This window comes from Xenopus laevis, chromosome 4S (assembly GCF_017654675.1).
Source record: "Xenopus laevis strain J_2021 chromosome 4S, Xenopus_laevis_v10.1, whole genome shotgun sequence".
NCBI classification, from domain to species: Eukaryota; Metazoa; Chordata; class Amphibia; order Anura; family Pipidae; genus Xenopus; species Xenopus laevis.
In genome coordinates this window covers 3,316,868-3,340,329 of record NC_054378.1, presented here as the reverse complement: position 1 = coordinate 3,340,329, position 23,462 = coordinate 3,316,868, and the positions used below count along the sequence as shown (strand labels likewise).

The 23,462-nt window shown below is 40.8% G+C and overlaps 1 protein-coding gene across 2 annotated transcripts in view; it reads right to left on the bottom strand.

Annotated features, from left to right (window-relative positions):
- Positions 1–12,445, bottom strand: part of slc22a8.S (solute carrier family 22 (organic anion transporter), member 8 S homeolog) — a 34,934-nt gene extending 22,489 nt beyond the window's left edge. Inside the window, 2 exon segments of one of the 2 annotated variants that reach the window (NM_001094192.1) lie at positions 839–1,326; positions 12,270–12,445. In NM_001094192.1, coding sequence (NP_001087661.1) covers positions 839–1,222 — 384 coding nt within the window. In that variant the 5' untranslated portion in view covers positions 1,223–1,326; positions 12,270–12,445. 2 annotated transcript variants of the gene reach the window in all.
- Between the last annotated feature and the right edge of the window lie 11,017 nt (positions 12,446–23,462).

Sequence of the window (23,462 nt, the reverse complement as noted above, 5' to 3'; positions counted from 1 at the left end):
AAAGCTAAATAACTCAAAATCCAAAAAAAAATTTCTCAGAATATCCCTCTCTACGTCAGGGTCAGACTGGGGGGGCCCAACTTTGACACAAAGCCCCCTCTGGGCCCCCACTCCAGCCAAAACCCCCTTCTGCGCATGCACGTACCTTTTTTTTGCCACATTGGGAGCAGAAAGAGGGGTCAGGGGGAGCATCACTAGATTTGGGCCCAGTCCGACCCTACTCTACATCATACTAAAAGTTAACTCAAAGGTGAACAATCTTTGTTGGAAGGAGACTGGTTGACCTGTATAACAGAGTAGACACTTGGGTAAAATATGCTGTGATCCTAAGGGACATGTCTTAAATATATGATGATGCACTAGTTCTATCAGCTAAAAGAGCTTCTTCTTTTACAACACACACTTAATTTTAGCTATAGTTTCCCTTTAAGGCAGGGGTCCCCAACCTTTTTCACCCGTGAGCAACATTCAGATTTAAAAAGAGTTGGGGAGCAACACAAGCACGGAAAATATTCCTGGGTGGTGCCAAATAAGGGCTGTGATTGACTTTTGGTAGCCCCTATGTGGACTTGCAGACTCTAAGAGGGTCTGTTTGGCAGTACATCTGGTTTTTATGCAACCAAAACTTGCCTCCAAGCCTGAAATTCAAAAATAAGCTCCTGCTTTGAGGCCACTGGGAGCAACATCCAAGGGGTTGGAGAGCAACATGTTACTCATGAGCTACTGGTTGGGGATCACTGCTTAAAGGTGTATATCAATTCACAATTATTCTGGAAAATGAATATCTTCTCTTACAGCTATGATCTTCTGGAAAGCCCTACGTTATCATTCCACTTACCTCAGTAATAATGGTTGAATTGAATTCATCTTTACTATATTCCCAGCCTTCTGTGCAGGGTCTTGTTGCTAATTGTGAGCTATTGGCCCAAGTTCTGTTAGTTCCAGCTATCATCCATTGAACTTCAACATACTCCAGGCATCTATCAGGTTGTCCATTGGCATCCAGTGGAGCTGACAATCTCACGTATCCCATTCTGTCAGTATTGTTGCTTTGGTACCAAGTGTCATTAGCTTTGCATTTGTGGTCTGGAATAGCGGCACTGAAGTTCTGTAGAAGGTTATGGCTGGCCATCAGCAGAATGGGAAAGCACATAAGGGCAACCTGCGTTATTTGAAACCTCCCCATACCACCAGTTCTGTCCAGAAGCTCAGCAAAGGACATTTCTGAAAAATATTATAAACTCTTTAACTTGTCAGAGAGAAGCCACAGGTTTGTGTCTTTTTTAGTCCAGAATCGAAAGATCGAAAGGAAAACTCTGCATGCCCCTGTAACAAATAACAAGACAAGTGTGATTATGATAAAAACACTTTTCATTAAAACCACGAAAAGTAATATTTATACTAATAGGGCTGATGTAACCCCTGTATCTATATATCTATGTACCGTATATACTTGAGTATAAGCCGTCCCGCGTATAAGCCGAGGTACTTAATTTTACCTCCAAAAACTGGGAAAGCTTATTGACTCGAGTATAAGCCTAGGGTGAGAAATGCAGCAGCTTCTGGTAAGTTTCAATCAAAAAATTTAGGGTTTCAGCTCCCATTGGAGGTGCCGGCGTCTCGTTTTTTGGATGCCGGCGACCATTCTTGGACGCCATTGACTATTCTTAGGCACCGCGACTATTCTTAGACGCCAGCGACCATTTTTGCACTTGACCTGAGTATAAGCCGAGGTAGAGTTTTTCAGCATATTTTGGGGGCTGAAAAACTCGGCTTATACTCGAGTATATACGGTATCTGCATACAGTGGTTACATCAAGTAAAAGAACAAATCTAAAAGCACAATGAACAGCAGGTTGTATTATAAAGAACCAGAAGAGTAAGAAGAAGTGGAGTACACATTATACTACTATATATTATATTATACTATATGTTCCTCAGTACTGATGAGCGAATCCAGGCACGGATTTGCAGCGAATTTCTGCATTTCGCCATCTGTGAATCCGCTGTGAAATATTTTGTCTCGACTATAAAGTTGCCAAGACAAAAGTGTTGCAGAGACAAGATGAGAAAAAACGCCCATCCACTTTAAGGCATTTGGACAAAAAAGTTGCGGAGACAAAAAAGCCGCCACAAGAGAAAAAATGGCCACTGACTTTAATGCATTTGGATCAAGAAAACATTGTTGCGCGTGTAAAAATTTGTCGCACAGAAAAAATGTTTGAAGCCCATTGGATTTAATGTAGTTTTGAAATTTTTGGCCTTTTCATAAATTGTTTTGCAATTTCAAGAATTTTTTCGGGGACCCAAAACAGGACAGATTCACTCATCACTATTCCTTAGCAATAGAAGCAGATCTGAATGTGGGCATAGATCTAAGTTAAAGGGATCCTGTCATCGGAAAACATGTTTTTTTCAAAACACATCAGTTAATAGTGCTGCTCCAGCAGAATTCTGCACTGAAATCCATTTCTCAAAAGAGCAAACAGATTTATTTTTATATTTAATTTTGAAATCTGACATGGGGCTAGACATTTTGTCAATTTCCCAGCTGCCCCTGGTCATGTGACTTGTGCCTGCACTTTAGGAGAGAAATGCTTTCTGGCAGGCTGCTGTTTTTCCTACTCAATGTAACTAAATGTGTCTCAGTGGGACCTGGGTTTTTACTATTGAGTGTTGTTCTTAGATCTACCAGGCAGCTGTTATCTTGTGTTAGGGAGCTGCTATCTGGTTACCTTCCCATTGTTCAGTTGTTAGGCTGCTGGGGGGGAAAAGGGAGGTGGTGATATCACTCCAACTTGCAGTACAGCAGTAAAGAGTGATTGAAGTTTATAAGAGCACAAGTCACATGACTTGGGGCAGCTGGGAAATTGACAATATATCCAGCCCCATGTCAGATTTCAGAATTGAATATAAAAAAATCTGTTTGCTCTTTTGAGAAATGGATTTCAGTGCAGAATTCTGCTGGAGCAGCACTATTAACTGATTCATTTTGAAAAATAATTTTTTTCCCATGACAGTATCCGTATAAGGTAAACCATCCAAAACTCATACAAAATAATTAATGAAGACCACTTGCAAAGTGACTTAAAAAAGGTGGCTCTGTGATATTAACATTAAAACGTTTCCTTTAAACGGTTTTCGAGGAACCAGTGCAATTTTTTTAGTTTGATGATAGCGCCCCATAATTTTTTAACATTTCATACAGGAATGGTGTGGTTTCCTCATGACAAAGATGGCCTCAATGAGCCAAAAAAGGAGGTTGCTAAGCGAACACGATGAATATTTAGAAGAGGAATCTTATGGTTGGTGAGGCATCTGACACCATATTCTATGAAATGTAAATAATAGCCTATGAATAGCGATGCCCAACTGTAATTCTAACGATGCCAAGATATCAGACCATTTGATAAATCTAAATGTAGACACAGAACATGGCTGGGTGGAAACCATTATAAATGCTAAAATAACAACCAGCATTAGAGGGAAATGCTGCTATAAATACACGGTGGAGTTAGAGGTGTTAGCAACTGATAGAGACATAAAATATATTGAATAAGCAGAAGATTACCTTAGAGGGTCATACCACTGACCAGTTATGGATTATGAAAACAGTTATTGTTTTGCTTGACTTATCTTGTGGAATAAATCAGGCTCCCATGTATCAGTTTTATTTCATGAAAGGTTATTGCCGTTTTTATAACAATGAAACTAGCAGGGTGCCCTGTTCTATTGGAGCCTGTGGGAAGGTTTTTCATTTCTTCTACTTAGTGAATAATGCTTTTCATTCAAATAAGCAGATAAATAAGGCTCTGTGCAGACTTATCTTAGAATGTGTTACTGAATGATTAGAAAAAATACAGTATAAACCCTCATTACTAATATTTTCCCTTAAAGGAGAAGGAATAGCATTTTACACTTGGGGGTGCCAAAAGTTAGGTGGCACCCCTAAGTGACTTCTTTTACCTACTGGACAGCCCAGGCCGGTGCTCCTATTGGCAGAAAACCGCACCAGCCTGGGGTTCTTCTAGCGACCAATATGGAGAGGTCCTCTTTCTGCTTCTTCAGGTCTTCTTGCAGTTGCTCATGTGCAGTAGAGCGGAAAGCCGGACTGTAACGAAAAAGCTGGATATTTCACTCTACTGCGCATGCATTTGAAAACCGAAGAAGCAAGAGGAGGATCTCTCTGTGGTGCTTGCACCGGCCCGGGGAGGTCAGGTAAGCAAAAATAGTCACTTGGGGGTGCCTAACTTTTGGCAACCCAATTGTAAAATGCTATTCCTTGTCCTTTAAAGGGGAACTGCTTGATTTACTGTAAACATGTTAAGACTATAGCTGATGTAAACAACTCTTGTGAGTAGTGAACTGCAAACTGATAATAGACAGTGGCTTGATTAATAAATTCTGGAAGATGCCAAGGTCAGACTGGGCCAGCAGGACATCAGGGGAAAAATGGCTGCCCCATGGCCCCTGACGACCCCTAGGAACTGGGGGTGCTGCAAGGAGGAAATAAGGGATGCAAAGAATGGGAAGGGGTAACATTTGGAGGTGATAGAGCTTGCGACTGGGGCGAGGGGCCCTTAGAGGCAGCCCCTGTGGGCACTGGACGCTCCAGTCCAACACTAGAAGATGGATAGCAGAGGATATGAATAAAAATATTAAATAATAGAAAATAATAATAATTAAGATTTATATATATTTTATATAACAAATCAGTGCAGGATTGTAGAGGGACCATATGACACATATGAGTGGCCCAAGTACTCCTAAGTGGCTCGATATATTTAACTGGTCCAGAAAAAATCTCCTGTCTTTGCTCTGTATTTTAAACTTTTTTTCAATCCAAAAGTATTGAATTGTCCTTACTGCTCAGTATATTTTTTTAATCCTGTGTGGCACCTTAAGAACATCTAAATCGATCACAGCCACCGCATCTTGGTTCCTACTGACCTCCTTACAGAAAGTTATTAGGTTTATGTGACTAATCAACAAATCCAGAATGAATGGTGTCCCCTGCAAGCCCCAGGTCATAGTTTAACTAACCGCATTGTAAGAAGCATTTTCAAATAAACAGATTTGCACCAAAGAAACCGAAGGAATTCATTCTCTTTTGTTCCCCGTAGATTGATTTCTCCAAGCTGGTATCATTTCTACTGGTATCAGATTATTAATAATCATTGTACTTGGTTTAGGCCTTCAGTTTGAGAATAAAGTGCATAATCTGAAAGTGGCCGAGCTATTTGTGTATTTTATCCTTTTTACCGATAATCAGGATATAGATTTGGAGATGTGCTTTAATATAGATAAGCCTTTCTGATTGTTGCTGTTTAGTGTTGTATATATCTTAACAATGTATTATGAATTACAACTCATTTTGTTTGTTACACACATTATTATGTGCTGTTTTGGCATATGAGCAACCAGTGACTCACTGTTTCAGCCAGAGGATCCTGGTGCAACATTTTTTTATTTTAATAAACACTGAATTTTAGACAAACATAAGAAGCATTGAGGCCATCTACCAGATATTGTAATGGCGAGGAACTCAACCTAGTGACGGCTTTTGAAAGTGGTGAAGTTGTCAGAAGCTCTACTTTTTGGAGCAATGCCCTTCGGCAAGATGGCGGCACTCAGGGCCGTGAAGCTGCATCATCGTACTGGGCACGTGACGTTATCACATAGAAGATCGGTGCAAATTTTGAAAATAAAAGGACGCAGAGGTCTCGGGTTCAATGCCCGATTATAGGTCACTATTACTTGTGTTTCTGGGGGTTTCCTGAAACTCGTTTACGATTCTTCTTGACCCCTTGGATACCACAAACTGGACTTTGTTAGCCTGGTGCTTCCTCCTTGGTCCGAACTGCTTCGCTAACTGAGCCAAGAAGCCCTGACAGAAGTATGATATGGCCACATGGCTGACAGCAGTAGATAGGAGAAAACTAGAAATATGTATTTATTATCCATTATTATATAGCACTTGTATATTTTGCAGTTCATTGGGGATTAAACTCAGTCCCTGCCCTGACGGAGTTTTCAGTCTTAACTCTACACTAAAGCCACATAAATGTTTACACACTAATGTCATTTTAACAATGAGCCAATTAACCTGCCTTTATGTTTTTGGCATTATGAAGGAAACTGGCACATACCAAGGAAACCCACTCAGATATGGAAAGAACATACTGCTGGTGGTGTAAGTAGAATTTTGTGGGTCCTACGGCAAAATAAATTTAGAGCAGTGGACCTACTGGGTCTCCTATACTCTTGGTCCCCCTCATGATGCCTCCCCTCCCCCTCATGATGCCTCCCCTCCCCCTCATGATGCCTCCCCTGCAAACTATTATACCTCCTCTCCTCACTCAACCTCTTTATTCTCCTAGGGGTATATTTATCAAAGAGTGAAGTTAAAAGTGAAGTTCCGCCACTAGAGTGAAATTCCGCCACTCTCCATTTATTTCTATGGGATTTTTATAGGCGTATTTATCAAAGGGTGAACTTTCACTTTCACCCATTGATAAATACGCCTTTCAAAATCCCATAGAAATGAGCTGCGGAATTTCACTCTAGTGGCGGAACTTCACTCTTTGATAAATTTACCCCCTAGTCTTTAATATCTACTTTAATATCTACTATATTCTTTCATTATTAAGGGGCAAATTCATCAAGGGTCCAATATCGAGGGTTAATTAACCCTCGATATTCGACTGGGAATGAAAATCCTTCGACTTCGAATATCGAAGTCGAAGGATTTTGCGCAAATACTGTGATCGAATGATCGAAGGAATCATCGTGCGATAGAATAATCCTGAGATAGAACAATTCGAAACGATTTTAAGTTCGAATCCTTCGATTCGAAGTCGTAGTCGAAGGTTGAAGTAGCCCATTCGATGGTCAAAGTAGTCAAAAAACACTTCGAAATTCGAAGTTTTTTTTCTTCTATTCCTTCACTCGAAGTTAATGAATTGGCCCCTAAGCATTTTTTCCCATAAATAGGGAATGGCCATGAAATAGACCAAACGTTTAGAAGCAAGAGGCCCACTGACACCTGGGCCCAACGGGCATTTTCCTGGTATCCCGGTGGTCCAGTCCGACACTGGTCTAGGGATGAAATAGCTTGTTAATTAGTAAGTCTTATCCAACATTTTCTTGCAGTGGATACATTAAACCCTATATCACATGCTAATGGACCAGATAATAATAAAATAATGAGGCCTTACAAAAGAGACATAGCAATGTGATGAATGTTAGGGACCCTAAATATGCCTTGAAGGCCAAGTTCAGCCCCAGGTACCTAGCTGGTTCTGTTATAAAGTAGGGATGTCCAACCTTCCTAGAGGCTATTCGTTCCATTGCTACCCTCACTTTTATATCTGTACACAAACTGTTTTGGACTGGCCCACTGGATACCAGGAAAAGTCCAGGTGGGCCCAGGTATCAATAGGCCCTCATGCTGCTAGACATATTGTCTATTTCATGGCCATTCAATGGATGGAATAATAAGAGTATAATATGTAAAGAAAAGAGACTTAGAGAATAGTGGTTGAGGAGAGGAAGAATAATAGTACTGAGAGGTGGCTCTTGGTCTAAGATTAATTGGTGGGCCCCTGGTCAAAGTTTTTTGGGTAGGCCCCTTGTGCCCCAATCCGACACTGCACTCAAATGATACATTTGTGGAATTTCTCATCTCTTCCACCATTGGCACTTCACCCAGGAAGTCTTGAAACCCTTATTATATTACATTTAAAAAAATAACATTCCGGAAAATTTAAGGATCTCTGATACCATCATGCAATGCCATTAAAGTATATTGTGTACCTTCAGCGTTTCTGGAATTCTATTACGGCCATTCATTTAAGTAATTTAGCCTTTGACTCCACAATAATTAAAGCTTAATTATATACTGCCCTCGGCTGCAGCCTTACCTTTAATAGTAATCAGCACAATAAGGCAAAACTTTCTCTCGGCTTCACAACTCTCTTCTTTACCGGGCAGCCTCGTTTCTCTGCATAACCGACAGAAGCAACACAAAGCACAAAATTGGGTCGCTGAGGGCAGGTGTTTTCTGTCACTTGGGGGGGGAACGTACTCTGGGGTGTTCACTACTTTGTTTTATCGGCATTTCTTTGTTGTGAGTTCAGTCGGCTGCGTGTGTAAGTATAAGAATGGGATAACTTGGGAGCAGAGAAAGTGAATATTGGGCTCCCAGTCCTGTCATGTATATGTGAATTGAACTGTGGCCAAATACTAAGGCAGAAACCACCTACAGAGAATTGTTTCAGCCGTGTAATGCTCATCAGTGCAGGGAAGGGTTTCTGCTCAAGATCAACGAGGCATTTAGCACATGGTTTTACACAAAATTAAACATGAAATACTCCCCACGTACAACTAGGGCAAGTCTTCTCTGTTTTCTCTTAAACAGACAGCAAGCTTATCCTCTGTACAGAACATTCATCTTCTTGCTCTGCTCTATTGCTTACAGCAGCCAAGGCATTCTCCATAGGGAAAGTAAAATTACAGTCAAACAGCGTAACTGAAACTTCTCATGCAACCCGATAGGTTATCCTGGTTAAAGTAGAACGAAACCCTTTATATTAAAATCCCCTACCCTCCTACTCTACATAGACCCCCCTCCCTCCTTCCCCCCAGCCTAGGTGTTACCTCTGGTAAATGCCCCTAACTCTTTACTTTCCCCTCGTTGTAGATTCAGGGCATCAAAGTTCATGGCGCCATCTTCTTCTCTTCGGTAATCTTCATGAAGTAAGCGCCGTCTTGGTGCATGCGTAGGTCTTCTGGTTTTTGATAAATGCGCATGTGCCGAAACTGCCGAAAATTGCAGAAGAGCCGGAAGAAGACCCAAAGATTACCAAATAGAAGAAGATGGCGTCCGTGAACTCCGATGCCTGAATCTACAAAGAGGGGTTAGTAAATAGTTAGGGGCATTTATCGAGGGTAACACTATGGGGCCCATTTACTTAGTTCGAGTGAAGGAATAGAATAAAAAAAACTTTGAATTTATTTTGGCTAATTCGACCATCGAATGGGCTATTTCGACCTTCGTCTATCGTTCGACTTTTCGACCATTCGATAGTCGAAGTACTGTCTCTTTAAAAAAAAACTTCGACCCCCTAGTTCGCCACCTAAAACCTACCGAAGTCAATGTTAGCCTACGGGGAAGGCCATAGGCTTTCTAAGCTTTTTTAGGTCGAAGAAAAATCGTTTGGTCGATGGATTAAAATCCTTTGAATGGAACGATTCGAAGGATTTAATCGTTCGATCGAACAATTTTTCGTTTGATCCCAGCTGCCCCTGGTCATGTGACTTGTGCCTGCACTTTGGGAGAGAAATGCTTTCTGGCAGGCTGCTGTTTTTCCTTCTCAATGTAACTGAATGTGTCTCAGTGGGACCTGGATTTTACTATTGAGTGTTGTTCTTAGATCTACCAGGCAGCTGTTATCTTGTGTTAGGGAGCTGCTATCTGGTTACCTTCCCATTGTTCTGTTGTTTGGCTGCTGGGGGGAAAAGGGAGGGGGGTGATATCACTCCAACTTGCAGTACAGCAGTAAAGAGTGACAGAAGTTTATCAGAGCACAAGTCACATGACTGGGGGCAGCTGGGAAATCAACAAAATGTCTAGCCCCATGTCAGATTTCAAAATTGAATATAAAAAAATCTGTTTGCTTTTTTGAGAAATGGATTGCAGTGCAGAATTCTCCTGGAGCAGCACTATTAACTGATTCATTTTGAAAAAAAATGTTTTTTCCATGACAGTATCCCTTTAAACTAAATTGCAGGCCCAGGGGGGATCCTTTTGGTGTAACACATCATTTTAAATTACATTGATATACAAGAAATACATGTTAAAAAGTTCCATTTATACAATGTGAATGTTTAACTGTGACACAGACATCCTGGGGGATCATTTAATAACACCCTGACATCCCTTAGCGCTTATTTACCCAACATTTGCTTTGGGGATATTGTTTCATTCGCAACAACATAAATAACTTGTATGGGGTGGTTGCACCCTTGTCCTTACCCTGCCATAAGGCTCCCTTGCACCCCGTCCACTCTGTAGCACCCCAACTTGCTCATCATTTAGACAGGCAATTTAGAAGGCAGGTTATGAGCCTGAGTGGGGAATGCACCCCAGCCTACCCTTCAAAAATACAATGTGGTTGAATGCAAGAAGAATGCCGAGTCAGATCAACACTATTTAGACGCCCATTGACTTTAACGCTGGTGTGAAAATTGACACGGGCGACAATTTTCGAGTTTCGCAAATTTTTTTTGCAGTTTCGCAATTTTTTGGTGAAGCAAAACGGGAGAAATTCGCCCATCACTAATGACGAGCTTTCTGGCCATATGCTTTCTAATAATAATAATAATAATAATAACTTTCTCCTGCATTGACACTGGGCATTACAGGTAAAGGTGTCATACTACCATTAAAGGGGAAGGAAACCCCCTGGGCGCAAAAATCCTTCCCCCCTCCCCTATGTTGCTTCTCCTCCCTCCTCCCTCCTCCCTCCCTCCCCATGCCCCTAACTTGTTACTTACCCTTCTGCGCAGGTCCAGTCTATGGAGTTCACCGACGCCATCTTCTTCCAAGCGATCTTCTTCCTGCTTTGACCGGCGCATGCGCAGTAGGAGCATTTCGCCAGTACGGATCTACTGCGCATGTGCCTAAAGTCACGAAGTGAAATCGGAAAACTTTGTGACTTTTGGCGCATGCGCAGTAGATCCGTACCGGTAAATGCTCCTACTGTGCATGCGCCAAACGCCGGTCAAAGCAGGAAGAAGATCGCGTGGAAGAAGATGGTGTTGGTGAACTCCGTAGACTGGACCTGCGCAGAGGGGTAAGTAATAAGTTAGGGGCATTTGCCCAGCGGGACGGGTAGGCCAGGGGGGAGGAGGGAGGGGAAGCAACACAGGGGAGAGGGTTTTTGCGCCCAGGGGGTTACCTTCTCCTTTAATGAAATGCAACATAATACAAGGGCTATAAAGGTGTTAACTTAATTGGCTAACTGAGAGGCCACTCAGAGCAACATCCAAGGGGTCAGAGATCAACATGTTGCTATTGAGCGACTAGTTGGAGACCACTGTGCCCATGATCATATCTGCACAGAGAACCGGATCATTTTAGATTTATTTCACTGACGAAATGGCTCTAAAAGCACACAGTGCACCTCTTCCATATATGTATATATATATATTTATATATAAGTGCCACTTTATTACATCTCAACAGACGTAGGTTAATGTAATAATTGTCTCAAGGTTTTCAGTAGTCAGAGAAACCAACCGGAAAGTAGCACAAATCATTAGCGACGCAACACATGAAGGATTTGGTTCAGGATTTGGCTAAATGCTAACACTTTTTTTTTAAAGGATTTACAAGAGTTTGGTCAGCTGGTTCTGTACCTTTAAAGTCATATAACTTGAAAGTTAACATTTTTTAATATTCACAACTGATCCGTTTTTTTTGGAATTTTCTCAAATTAGGGTTTGGATGTGGTTAGGTGTTCAGCTGAATAGTTTATGGAGGACTTTTATTAAAACAAAGCCAAATATTATGGATTCAGTAGATCCCTACTAAACATCAGATAACATACTAGACCTGGTGCAAACTTTGAGACCTAAATTGCATTTCCCTCCTGCATTATATTCCCCCATCATGTCAAGTTTTTCCAGCTGGTGTGCCTGGGGGGTAATGGATCTCAACAGGTTAGCACAACCAAGTGTTATGCATTTGGGTTGGTTCGTCACCCAACAAGGTGCTGGTCTACCACCTGGGTAGAACTCCTTCCACATGTGGCTAGTGAAATGGAGCTTTGTACCTGTAGATGCCTGAGCCAATGTTGGGCTCAGGTTTAAATACCCAGATGCAATAGAAATCAGTGCAACAACCTTGTATTCTGTCCTTACTTTGTAAATGATGATCCGTCTTAGCCCCACAGCTACCAGGTATTGTATAACCAAACTGCTGTCTGTTCAAGGAATCCCTGAGTACTGTATGTTAGTCTGTCATCTGCTAATCACTTAATAATGTTTAATTTTGTTCCTGAATCTTGTTTCATATACAGGTATAAGTCACAACATAGACAAAGACCTCATTGGCAGAGAATTGTAATTTTTGAGCTTCTGCTAAAATTCATTTCTTCGCACCAGTATCAGCCCAATGTACCTACTGAACAGAATGATCTAACCAAAAGAGAATTCCACAATTCCTCTTAATATTCACAATAATATGTCTTAGAACCAAACATTACCTGAAGATTTCCGGGATCCTTTCAGCAGTGCAGGAACCCACTCCGCGATGTTATGGAAACATAAATCCAGCAACAACTTTGTGTAACAAATTATTGGTGGTAATTTTTTCTTTCTCCTGAAAGCCCTGTGCCCGAGATTGCAGTGACCCTGGCAGCACTTGCACCCTCCGAATTCCGGTTACTGCCACAGGTACTTCTGCATGAGGACTCTGGATTATATAAGGAGCAAGAGTCCGCTAGAGTTAAAGTGTCACTTCAGTCAGAGGAGATTAATTAGGAGAAGTAGAAAATGTGGGGAATGTTGTGCAGCAGGGCAAAGGACAGGGGGTTAGAGGGTGACAATATTACCTTATGCAACAGAAGGTTTTCTCTCCGCTCACTACCTTTGTTCTACATGTACAATATAAACGTACAGTATATCTATATGTAATAAAGATGCTTTGTTCAGAGTACAGGAATATGCTGCTCTTTGTAAAAGTTGTACTATATGATATATCAACTACATGATACATTCTGTAATCCAATTTATAAGGAGTACATCATTCAGCTGTTTTACTCTTTACTTTTTTATATATATATATCCAAAAGGATCCACACTCACAGGACTTATAGGTAAAAAGTGATTTTTATTTTCAGAACTTCGACCTGACGTTTCGGCCCCACCAAGGCCTTTCTCAAAGTCTCAAATATATATATATTTGAGACTTTGAGAAAGGCCTTGGTGGGGCCGAAACGTCAGGTCGAAGTTCTGAAAATAAAAATCACTTTTTTCTCCTTGGGAGCAGCTGGGAAATTGACAATATGTCTAGCCCCATGTCAGATTTCAAAATTGAATACATAAAAATCTGTTTGCTCTTTTGAGAAATGGATTTCAGTGCAGAATTCTGCTGGAGCAGCACTATTAACTCATTCATTTTGAAAAATTTTTTTTTCCCATGACAGTATCCCTTTAAAGTACATGTAGATCCACCTTTATTTGTAAGCAGGTCCGGACTTTGAATTAAAATAGGCCCTGGCATTTCGGGTACACAGAGGCCCAATCAGCCCCTACCAGCCCACTAAATAGTGACTTTTTATGGCACCTTATAGCGGCCACTCAGAACCCACAGATTGCCAGTCTGGGCCTGATTGCTCTAGATCTTCATTGCAGTCCTGGCTCCCCTTTTCCACTAATTTTCATTCATAAGAAGTCAAAAGAACATGGGGAATAATTTAAAAGTCAATGGCACTGCAGCCCACATTTGGGGGTGACTTAGGATTGTACTAATAAGTGTACCCCTGCGACATGTCCTGGGGGAACCCTTGAGACCCCAGAGTACAGACACCGACACAAGTAGCAAAACCAAAGGATCCGGATTTATTTGTCAAGAACCGTACAACTTTAAAAAACTTTCAACGATGCTCATTTGAAAGCTGCAAAGACTCAGAAGTATAAGGCAAATAACTATAAAACAATAAAAAAAATAATAACGAAAACCAATTGAAAAGTTGCTTCGAATTAGCCGTTCTATAACATAATAAAGTTACCTTAAAGGTGAACCACCCCTTTAAAAGGATCTGCTGCTGAATAAAGTATAATTTATTAATTGTATGGTCCACATTTCCAGTAAATGTGCTGGTAGTATTGTGGTGCCGATCAATATCTGGGTAAATAAAAGCCCCATTATTAAGACCTGCCCCAAATGTTTTCTAACAGGAGCTGAGCCTCTTCCCCTCCTCCAATTAACTTGCTTGTTGCTACTGTTGCAACTACAGAAGAAGCACACAATGTAACCTCGGGGGACTAGAGGGGGACAACCCACAATTTTACTTGCCTTGTGAGTTGCCCACAATTTTGTTCATGGGGGGCAGGATCATTTTTTTTCACACAAAGTTGTTCCAGTGCCTGTAAAAAGAAAGTTCACCCATAAGGTATTTGTGCTTTCCCCCTGACAGACAGTGTTTGTATGGAAACAGTAACTGCCCAGGGCTAATCTGAAGTCTGTAAGGACTGAATTTATCATTTTATTTTTGTTTTGCAAAAGGAAACTTTTGTTAGGAATCAGTGTTGGACTGGGACACCAGGGGCCCACCCACAAACCTTAGACCAGGGGCTCACCAAAAGTCCTTAGATCAGGGGCCCAATCTCAGTACTATTATAATTCCTCTCCTCACGCAACCTCTATTCTGCTAATCTCTTTTCTTACAGACTATAATCTATTATTCAATCTATTTAGTCTCTTTGTTCTCATAGAAATAGTACATAGCTATGAAATATGTTAAATGTTTTGAAGCAGGAGGGGCCACTGACACCTGGGCCCACCGGGAGTTTTCCTGGTATCCCAGTGGGCCAGTCCGACACTGTTAGGAATGTATCATTTCATGTAAATAGGTTTGCCACCTTTTGATAAAATTTCAAAAGTTTTGGGGACGGAACCAGAGGTGGGCCAGGCAAACCGGGAGCCCTAGGTAGCCCAGCCGCCTGCTCGCCCCCTCCCTTCCCCCATCACATGCGCAGTAACACCAATGGCGCGCATGTGGTGCAACAACGCTCGCACGCATGCGCAATATAGTGCGGGCGCATATCGCACGCTGAATTCCAAATGAGTCCGGTCTAGGGGTAGGCAGAAGAGGTACAGTAGCTGCAGGGTCGGACTGGGGGGCCCGGGGCCCACCGGGACTGCTGGTCCAGGGCCCCCCGCCGCCCTACTGCGCCGCACCGAGTTCGGCGCGACTGTGCATATGCGCCGCTCGAACGCCACCATGCACATGCGCGAGCGGAGCTTCTCGGTGCGCATGCGCAGCGGCGATGCGCATCGCCGAAAACTTTTATTTTTTAAAATGTTTTTTATATAGAGGGGGTCTGGCCCGGCGGGGGGCCCACGAGGGTCGGGGCCCACCGGGCCAGTCCGACACTGGGTAGCTGTCCAGCGCCCCCTAATCATTGCGCCCTAGGCAGCTGCCTCCGCCTACCCCTAATTCCGGCCCTGGCGGGAACAAAAGGGGTGGACCGTGGCGTAAAAGGGTGGGGAGCCACATCGCGCGATGGCCAGAAAGTGGGTTGAGGAGCCATCCTGGCAGAGAAAAGTTACGTTTCGAGTGGAATAGGGGCAGGCCAAGGACTTTTGTTTAGGGTATTACAAATTTATCGGCAACTACATTGCCGGTAAATTTGTAATACCGACCCTGGCCTTGGCAGGTGTTTTACCTACCTAAAGTGTAAATGATACTATTTAATGCAAACTATAAGATAAGTTCAACCAATAATTATTTCCATGGCAATTTCGAAGGAGTGATATTCATGATGCCTGTCTTGTGTCTTATATTGTACAGAATATTGTCCAGATGAGCGGACAGCACAGTATGTAGCGCCGGACACTGTCCAGATGAATGAACAGCACAGTGCGCACTGCCCAAGACAAGAAAACATCTGCCCAAAGTCCAACCAGTAAATGAATGTTCCATGATATATTTACAACACAGTAAAGCTTTCCAAGGACACATACTCACAGGTGTTTGGAGCTATTTTCAGATCTTAGGTGCCCACATTAAACATCAGTCTTATACAGTGAATGGAAGATATTTGCTGGCTGGATTATACTTGTTTACATGCAGTGTCTACAACACACTACGGGGCCGATTCACTAACTTCGAGTGAAGGATTCGAAGGTAAAAAACTTCGAATTTCGAAGTTTTTCTTGGGCTACTTTGACCATCGAATGGGCTACTTCGACCTTCGACTACGACTTCGAATCGAACTATTTGAAGTAAAAATCGTTCGACTATTTGACCATTCGATAGTCGAAGTACTGTCTCTTTAAAAAAAACTTCGACCCCCTAGTTCCCCATCTAAAAGCTACCGAAGTCAATGTTAGCCTATGAGGAAGGTCCCCATAGGCTTGGCTAACTTTTTTTGATCGAAGGATATTCCTTCGATCGTTGGATTAAAATCCTTCGAATCGTTCGATTCGAAGGATTTTATCGTTCAATTGAAGGAATTATCCTTCGATCGTTCGATCGAACTATCTGCGCTAAATCCTTCGACTATCGAAGTCGAAGGATTTTAATTCCTAGTCGAATATCGAGGGTTATTTAACCCTCGATATTCGACCCATAGTGAATCGGCCCCTACAAGTATGTGACTACAGTGTTCTCCAAATGTTGTTTTTAATTGAGATGAAATGCCATAAAAGTTGTAAATAGAATACAAATCTCAAATTAACAATGGCAGTTTTTACATTGTAAATCTGAACTGCGCATTTCTGAAGTTGTGCTTGAAGGGGCCATCGGGTCAGTAATTTAGAAGCTGAAATTGGAGAAGGAGATGCACTCGGACGGTCAGATGCGGTGTACGTAAGGGGACCCCATGGCCTGAATAGGGGCAACAGGGTCTTGACGAGGCCTTAGGAGACAGCTATCCCCGCCCCTCACCCTTTTTCTGTTGCAGGTGCTGATTGGCTGGGAGTCCCGGGCGAATCAGAAGAGGAAAGGAACAGCGGTAATACTTACCATTCGGCGCCGGGACGTGGAGGAAGAAGGACGCAGCATCCCACCCTCCCTCCCTATATTATGTGTGTTAGTCGCAGTTGAGGGGGTATCTTTGCAAGGACCCCCAGGGGAAGTTAAAAGGGGGGTCTGTCATAGTCAGTGGAAATAGCCTGGTAGGCCTGGGTCCTCATATTGTGGTATGCAGCCCGGTTTAGGGTTGGGAGAAAGGAACAGGAACCTATCTTGGCAGTTTGGGTACAGATACCCCACCCCCATTCCCTCCTCCTCGGGTGGGGGAATAATATGTTAAAGGTTTAAAAGTTTGTTATACAAACGGTTGTTAAAAGGTTAAAAAATGTTATACATGATTATAATTGTATTATTGGTTAAATAAACAACTGCGGCCATCTCTTTCCAAACCAGCGGTGTGTATGTATTATTTGGGGTAGGAGATTTGTGGTGTGTGTGGGGGGAGGTAGAGGGATAGGTGTGGAATCGACGCTGCACCCGTCAAGTACCTGCAAACTTTTATTGGTGCGGAGTAGGAAAGATCATTAAACATGAATATGATATGAAATATGATCTTTTGTACTTCATGTACCCTGGATATAACCATCCGAGTGCATCTTCTTCTCTCTCCAATTTTGGATTACATTTGCGTCGAGTCACCAGATAATCCAAAGGTAGCACTGACAAGGAATAATTGTTTTAAAAGTTGCAGCTAATCGTGAGTGTATTGAATCCCTAATTTATTGACAGCATTTAAAGCAGGGCCAGAACTAAGGGTAAGCAGAGGAGACACCTGCCTAGGGTAGAACGATAGGGGGGTGCTGGGCAGGTACCTGTTAAAGGATAAGTAAACCTTTAAAATAAGTGAATGTAAAATTGATGGGGGGGACTATTCTAAGCACTTTTGCAATGTACATTCATTATTTATTTTATTTTTATTCCAAGATATTAAGGGATACATGTGCTGTTACCAGCAAGTAGTCAAGACAGTTGTCAGGAGAAAGAAAGAGGCTGATGTTCTTCTGCTTAGAATTAAAAACCTTTCTCACATCTTTCCTAAGCAGAAGAACATCAGCCTCTTTCTTTCTCCTGACAACTTCCTTGACTACTTGCTGGTCAGACTGGTGGGAAACTGACCAGCAGGTGGCGCTGTTGTAACAAAATTCATTCAAAGTAACAGCACATGTATCCCTTAATATCTTGGAATCAAAATAAAATAAATAATGAATGTATATTGCAAAAGTGCTTAGAATAGTCCCCTCATCAATTTTACATTCACTTATTTTAAAGGTTTACTTATCCTTTAAAGGGTCTAAACAACGAGGTGGAAACCAATTTGAAGTTACTTTATAAGGAAGCATTTTGCATTCAGAAGTTAAAAGTTGAATCTCAAAAATGATTGCAGGAGAATAAGCAATGTGTTATTTAGTATCTGGTGTAACAAAGTGATTGAAGTGTCAGCTATCGGACTGAGCTGTGTGCAGTATGAAATAGCTCTAGGTAGAGGGACCACCTTAAATATTTCAGAAATCACAAGAAGTTAAATAACCGAATGAAAAACTCAGGTTTCCTATTTAGCCCATAGAGAATAATAATAATAACAGTTCCCACAATATTTCTGATATACAAAGTATAAAAACTGTTTGCTCCAGTCGTTTCATTAGTCTGATAAGAAGCCTTGAATGGAACGCGTGGTTGCAGGTGGATTTAGCAGCGGGGGTTGAACTGTATTAAAATTCCTCTCGGTGTTAATTAGAACAAATGCAGAAACCTCAGCGTGTGCCGGAGACAAACATCTACTGCATAGGACCAACAACCAAGGGACAGAGAGACAGACACAAACGAAGCTTGTCAGTCGTAACGCTGGGCATCTTTAATAGTATTACAGGTATGGGACCTGTTATCCAGAATGCTCGGGACCTGGGTTTTTCCGGATAATGGATCTTTCCGTAATTTGGATCTTCATGCCTTACGTCTATTAGAAATTCATGTAAACATGAAATAAACCCAATAGGCTGGTTTTGCCTCCAATAAGGATTAATTATATCTTAGTTGGGATCAAGTACAAGCGACTGTTTTATTATTACACAGAAAAAGGAAATCGTTTTTTTTTTTTAAAAAAATTTGGATTATTTGGATAAAATGGAGTCTATGGGATTAATTCTGAGCTTTCTGGATATCGGGTTTCCGGATAAGGGATCCTATACCTGTATATTAAAATGTTTTGTAGCCGTGTATGTAAACATAATAAAGGAATTTTCCCATATATATATATATATATATATATATATATATATATATATATATATATATATATATATATATATATATATATATATATATATATATATAATATATATATATATATATATATATATATATATATATATATAACCAAAGGAATGGTGCACTCCGTAGACAAAATGAATACCTGGGTGCCAGCATGGGAAATAAGCAGTGAAAAAGGATTGCGGCACTCACAGGGTTTTAGTGAAAAAACAAAAAATGTTTTATTATTAAGCCTCAACGTTTCGATCCCCCACAGGGATCTTCGTCAGGAGCAAAATGTTTGTTTGTTTGTTTTTGCTCCTGACGAAGATCCCTGTGGGGGATCGAAACGTTGAGGCTTAATAATAAAACATTTTTTTGTTTTTTCACTAAAAGAGTGCCACAATCCTTTTTCACTATATATATATATCTATATAATACACAAAAGCCATGAATATCCTGTAAATGATATCCTTATAAACGGTGAGTTCTGATGTCATCAGTTATAAACGGTGAGTTCTGATGTCATTTCTGTCACATGACTCATTGAAATTTGTGTATTATAATAAATAAAGTACCCCCTCTTTAATAAATATGAGGATATTAGAAGTTACCTCGGAGTTCCATGACCTGTATAAAAACACTCGGCCTTCTGCCTCGTACTTTTATATGGTCATGAAACTCCTCGGTAACTTATAATATCCTTATATTTTACAAGAGGGGGTACTTTATTCACTATATATATATATATATATATATATATATATATATATATATATATATATATATATATATATATATATATATATATATATATATATATATAAGATAATACACAGGAAATTCATTTTTGTTCCCATATTTTACTATCAATCATAATACTAAAAATGTGCACAACTTAATATAGTGCAGTGACAGCCCTTTCAGGTCTAGAAATGATATTTTCAGCTTCTTCTGTTTCGAGTTCAAAGTCTTGCAATAAAAATATATTGATATGTATTTATACAGCCGGCACATGGGGGTCCAGTGGCCCGGGGTCAGCAGTCTCCCACAATCCAGTCCTGTTCCGATCACATGTCACGTTCCGCCCTGACACTGGGAAATGTCTCTGCCAGTCTGACCCCAGGGACCCTTATTACATCTGCTGAGTGATAAAGGAAAAATGAAGGACCGGAGGAGGCGAGTAATGGAAACGAGGGTTGGAGTTCTATTGCAAAGGTGTTAGGAGACTGGGTGGGATTTTCTGATGTAGTATATACTTTTCTAAGAACAGGGTATAATTAATGGACGAGTAACTGTGATTCTATAAGGAAAATGGATATGCTCATAGAGGGAAGCGTGATGCTTAGCAGAAGAAATGTCTGGATGCATCTGGGGAGGCTAATTTTACCAATATTTTTACCAATATTTTACAACGACCTACGCCATAGAGATGTAAATACAGTTTACTTTATACACACCTAATTATTTTTTTTACAATGTGCCGTACCCAGCTACTAAATACAGGGGGTTTACTTCTGGGAAATGGATGAATATTGTGTCGCTGCGGAGCCACTTTAGTATCTTAATAAAAAGCAGAAGATGCAATTCAATGACAAACATATTACAGTCAAACCTCGATTTTTAGTACCTTGATTTTGTACCGTAGTGTAATATTAACGCTACAATGTTTAACCCTTTCTAATAATACAGTAAATATTGTACCTCAAAGTAAAAGGACCCTCCTGTGCTTACTGTATATCCTTTCACTACTTGAACAAAAAGTTACTTTAATACATTTCCCTGATTTTACATTTTTCCCGGATTTTACATAATTTTTTCCTGGTCCCCTGAAAAACGTAAAATGGGGTTTCTACTGTATTAATATTATTAGCAGTTACTAGCCCTTCACTACAATGCTGCTCACCTTTAAAGCGATGCTGTCATGGGAAAAAATGTTTTTTTCAAAATGAATCAGTTAATAGTGCTGCTCCAGCAGAATTATGCACTGAAATCCATTTCTCAAAAGAGCAAACAGATTTTTTTATATTTAATTTTGAAATCTGACATGGGGCTAGACATATTGCCAATTAACCAGCTGCCCCAAGTCATGTGACTTGTGCTCTGATAAACTTCAATCACTCTTTACTGCTGTACTGCAAGTTGGACTGATATCACCCCCTCCCTTTCCCCCCCAGCAGCCAAACAAAAGAACAATGGGAATGTAACCAGATAGCTGCTCCCTAACACAAGATAACAGCTGCCTGGTAGATCTAAGAACAGCACTCAATAGTAAAATCCAGGTCCCACTGAGACACATTCAGTTACATTGAGAAGGAAAAACAGCAGCCTGCCAGAAAGCATTTCTCTCCTAAAGTGCAGGCACAAGTCACATGACTGGGGGCAGCTGGGAAATTGACAAAATGTCTAGCCCCATGTCAGATTTCAAAATTGAATATAAAAAAATCTGTTTGCTCTTTTGAGAAATGGATTTCAGTGCAGAATTCTGCAGGAGTAGCACTATTAACTGATGTGTTTTTGAAACATGTTTTCCGATGACTTGATCCCTTTAACTGTTCTAATTCCCACTACAAATAGACAGTAATGACAGTGTAAACCTATATATGGCAAGTATCTTAAGGGGTGCAAATTCGGGGGCTCACGGCTTTTTGGCAACTCTTTAGCGCCCTTGCCAATGATCCTAGTTGCAATCCACAGCAGGTGGAATGATGAATTACAGCTATAAAAATGTCCATATGTGATGTACCTGAAAAGTACCCTTTTCAAGCAAACAGACTAAAATAAAAACACACATTTAGAGAAGCTGATCGGGTCGTATTTACAGAAACAAACAAACTTACATGAACCAACCCAATACACAATGCCCTTATACAGGGGTTCTCATACATATGCACAACCTATACAGACACATTGTGTAATAAACAAATTCACGCTGATGCACACACACAGACTGGAGCAGATCATAAACTCATAATAACCTGGGTAAACACACAGAAACACATGCACAGACACACAGCAAGATATTTTCTCCCTGCACTTTGCATATGACAAGCAGTCTCCAAAAATGTGTAGAATATATAATTCAGATTGGGCTGCTTCTCACTCACAGCAGTAATACCATTCCCTCCTGTGCTTCCTCCTCTTTGACTTGCCCACCTGTAATTCACCTGATCAGATTCTTCTGCAGGTGTTGTGCTTGATGCCCCGCCCCCAACAAAACCTAGAATTAACTCTGATACAGACAAAACGCTTTAAAGGTATAGTTCAGTGTGAAAATAAAAACTGCATACCTCCCAACTGTTCCTTTTTCAGAGGGACAGTCCCTCTTTTGACAGCTCAACCTGAGGTCCCTCATTTGTACTGGAAAGTCCCTCTTTTCTCTGCACTGAACAGCCAGAAAAAAAAAATTTCTAACTTAATTGGCTTTTGGCAGAGAGGCCAGTACAGCTAACAGGTGCAACTAAGATACTTTGTAACAATTTTGAGATAAGAAAATAAGTAATTTTAACAGTTTAGATAAGGAGAAATATTTTCAAGCTTTTATAACCTGCCAAAATTTGTAAAATGAACATGGTAATTACGGGGTGTGGCCACAAATATGGGTGTGGTCAAAAATGGGTGTTGTCCCTCTTTTTACGTCCAAAATGTTGGGAGGTATGAAACTAGGTAAAAAGATAGTCTGTGAAAAATAAAAAATGTTTCTGATATAGTTAGTTAGGCAAAAATGTAATGTATAAAGGCTGGAGTGAGTGGATGTGTAACATAATAGCCAGAACACTACTTCCTGCTTTTCAGCTCTCTAACTCTGAGTTAGTCAGTGACTATAAGGGGGGCCACATGGGACATATCTGTTCAGTGAGTTTGTAATTGATCCTCAGCATTCAGCTCAGATTCAAAAGCAACAGTTATGACCCATGTGGCCCCTGCTCAAGTCTCTGATTGGTTACTGCCTGGTAACCAATCGGTGGAAAGCAAGAGAGCTGAAAAGCAGGAAGTAGTGTTCTGGCTATTATGTTACACATCCACTCACTCCAGTTTATATACATTACATTTTTGCCTAACTAACTAACTATATTAGAAACATTTTTTATTCTGCACAGCCTATTTATTTATCCAGTTTTTATTTTTACACTGAACAATTCCTTTAAATCAAATAATGGAATAAATCCCCTCCTGAGGTCAGTGAAGCTGTACCTATAATTTGGTTTGGGGAGGCTAGGATGTTTTATGTGCACAAAGAATTTTGGTTGGGCAAAATGAAATTAAGATTCTAGTTGCTTTGTAGAGTTCTGGTAAGTTACAGTGAAGATACATTTTGGAAATCAGAATGAAAAATTAGCTTTGCCTAATAAATGCCAAATAATGGAGAAATTTGAAAGGGATTCTTAACATGATGTTTACAAAATGCATCAGTTAATAGGGCTCCTCCAGCATAATCCTGCGCTGAAA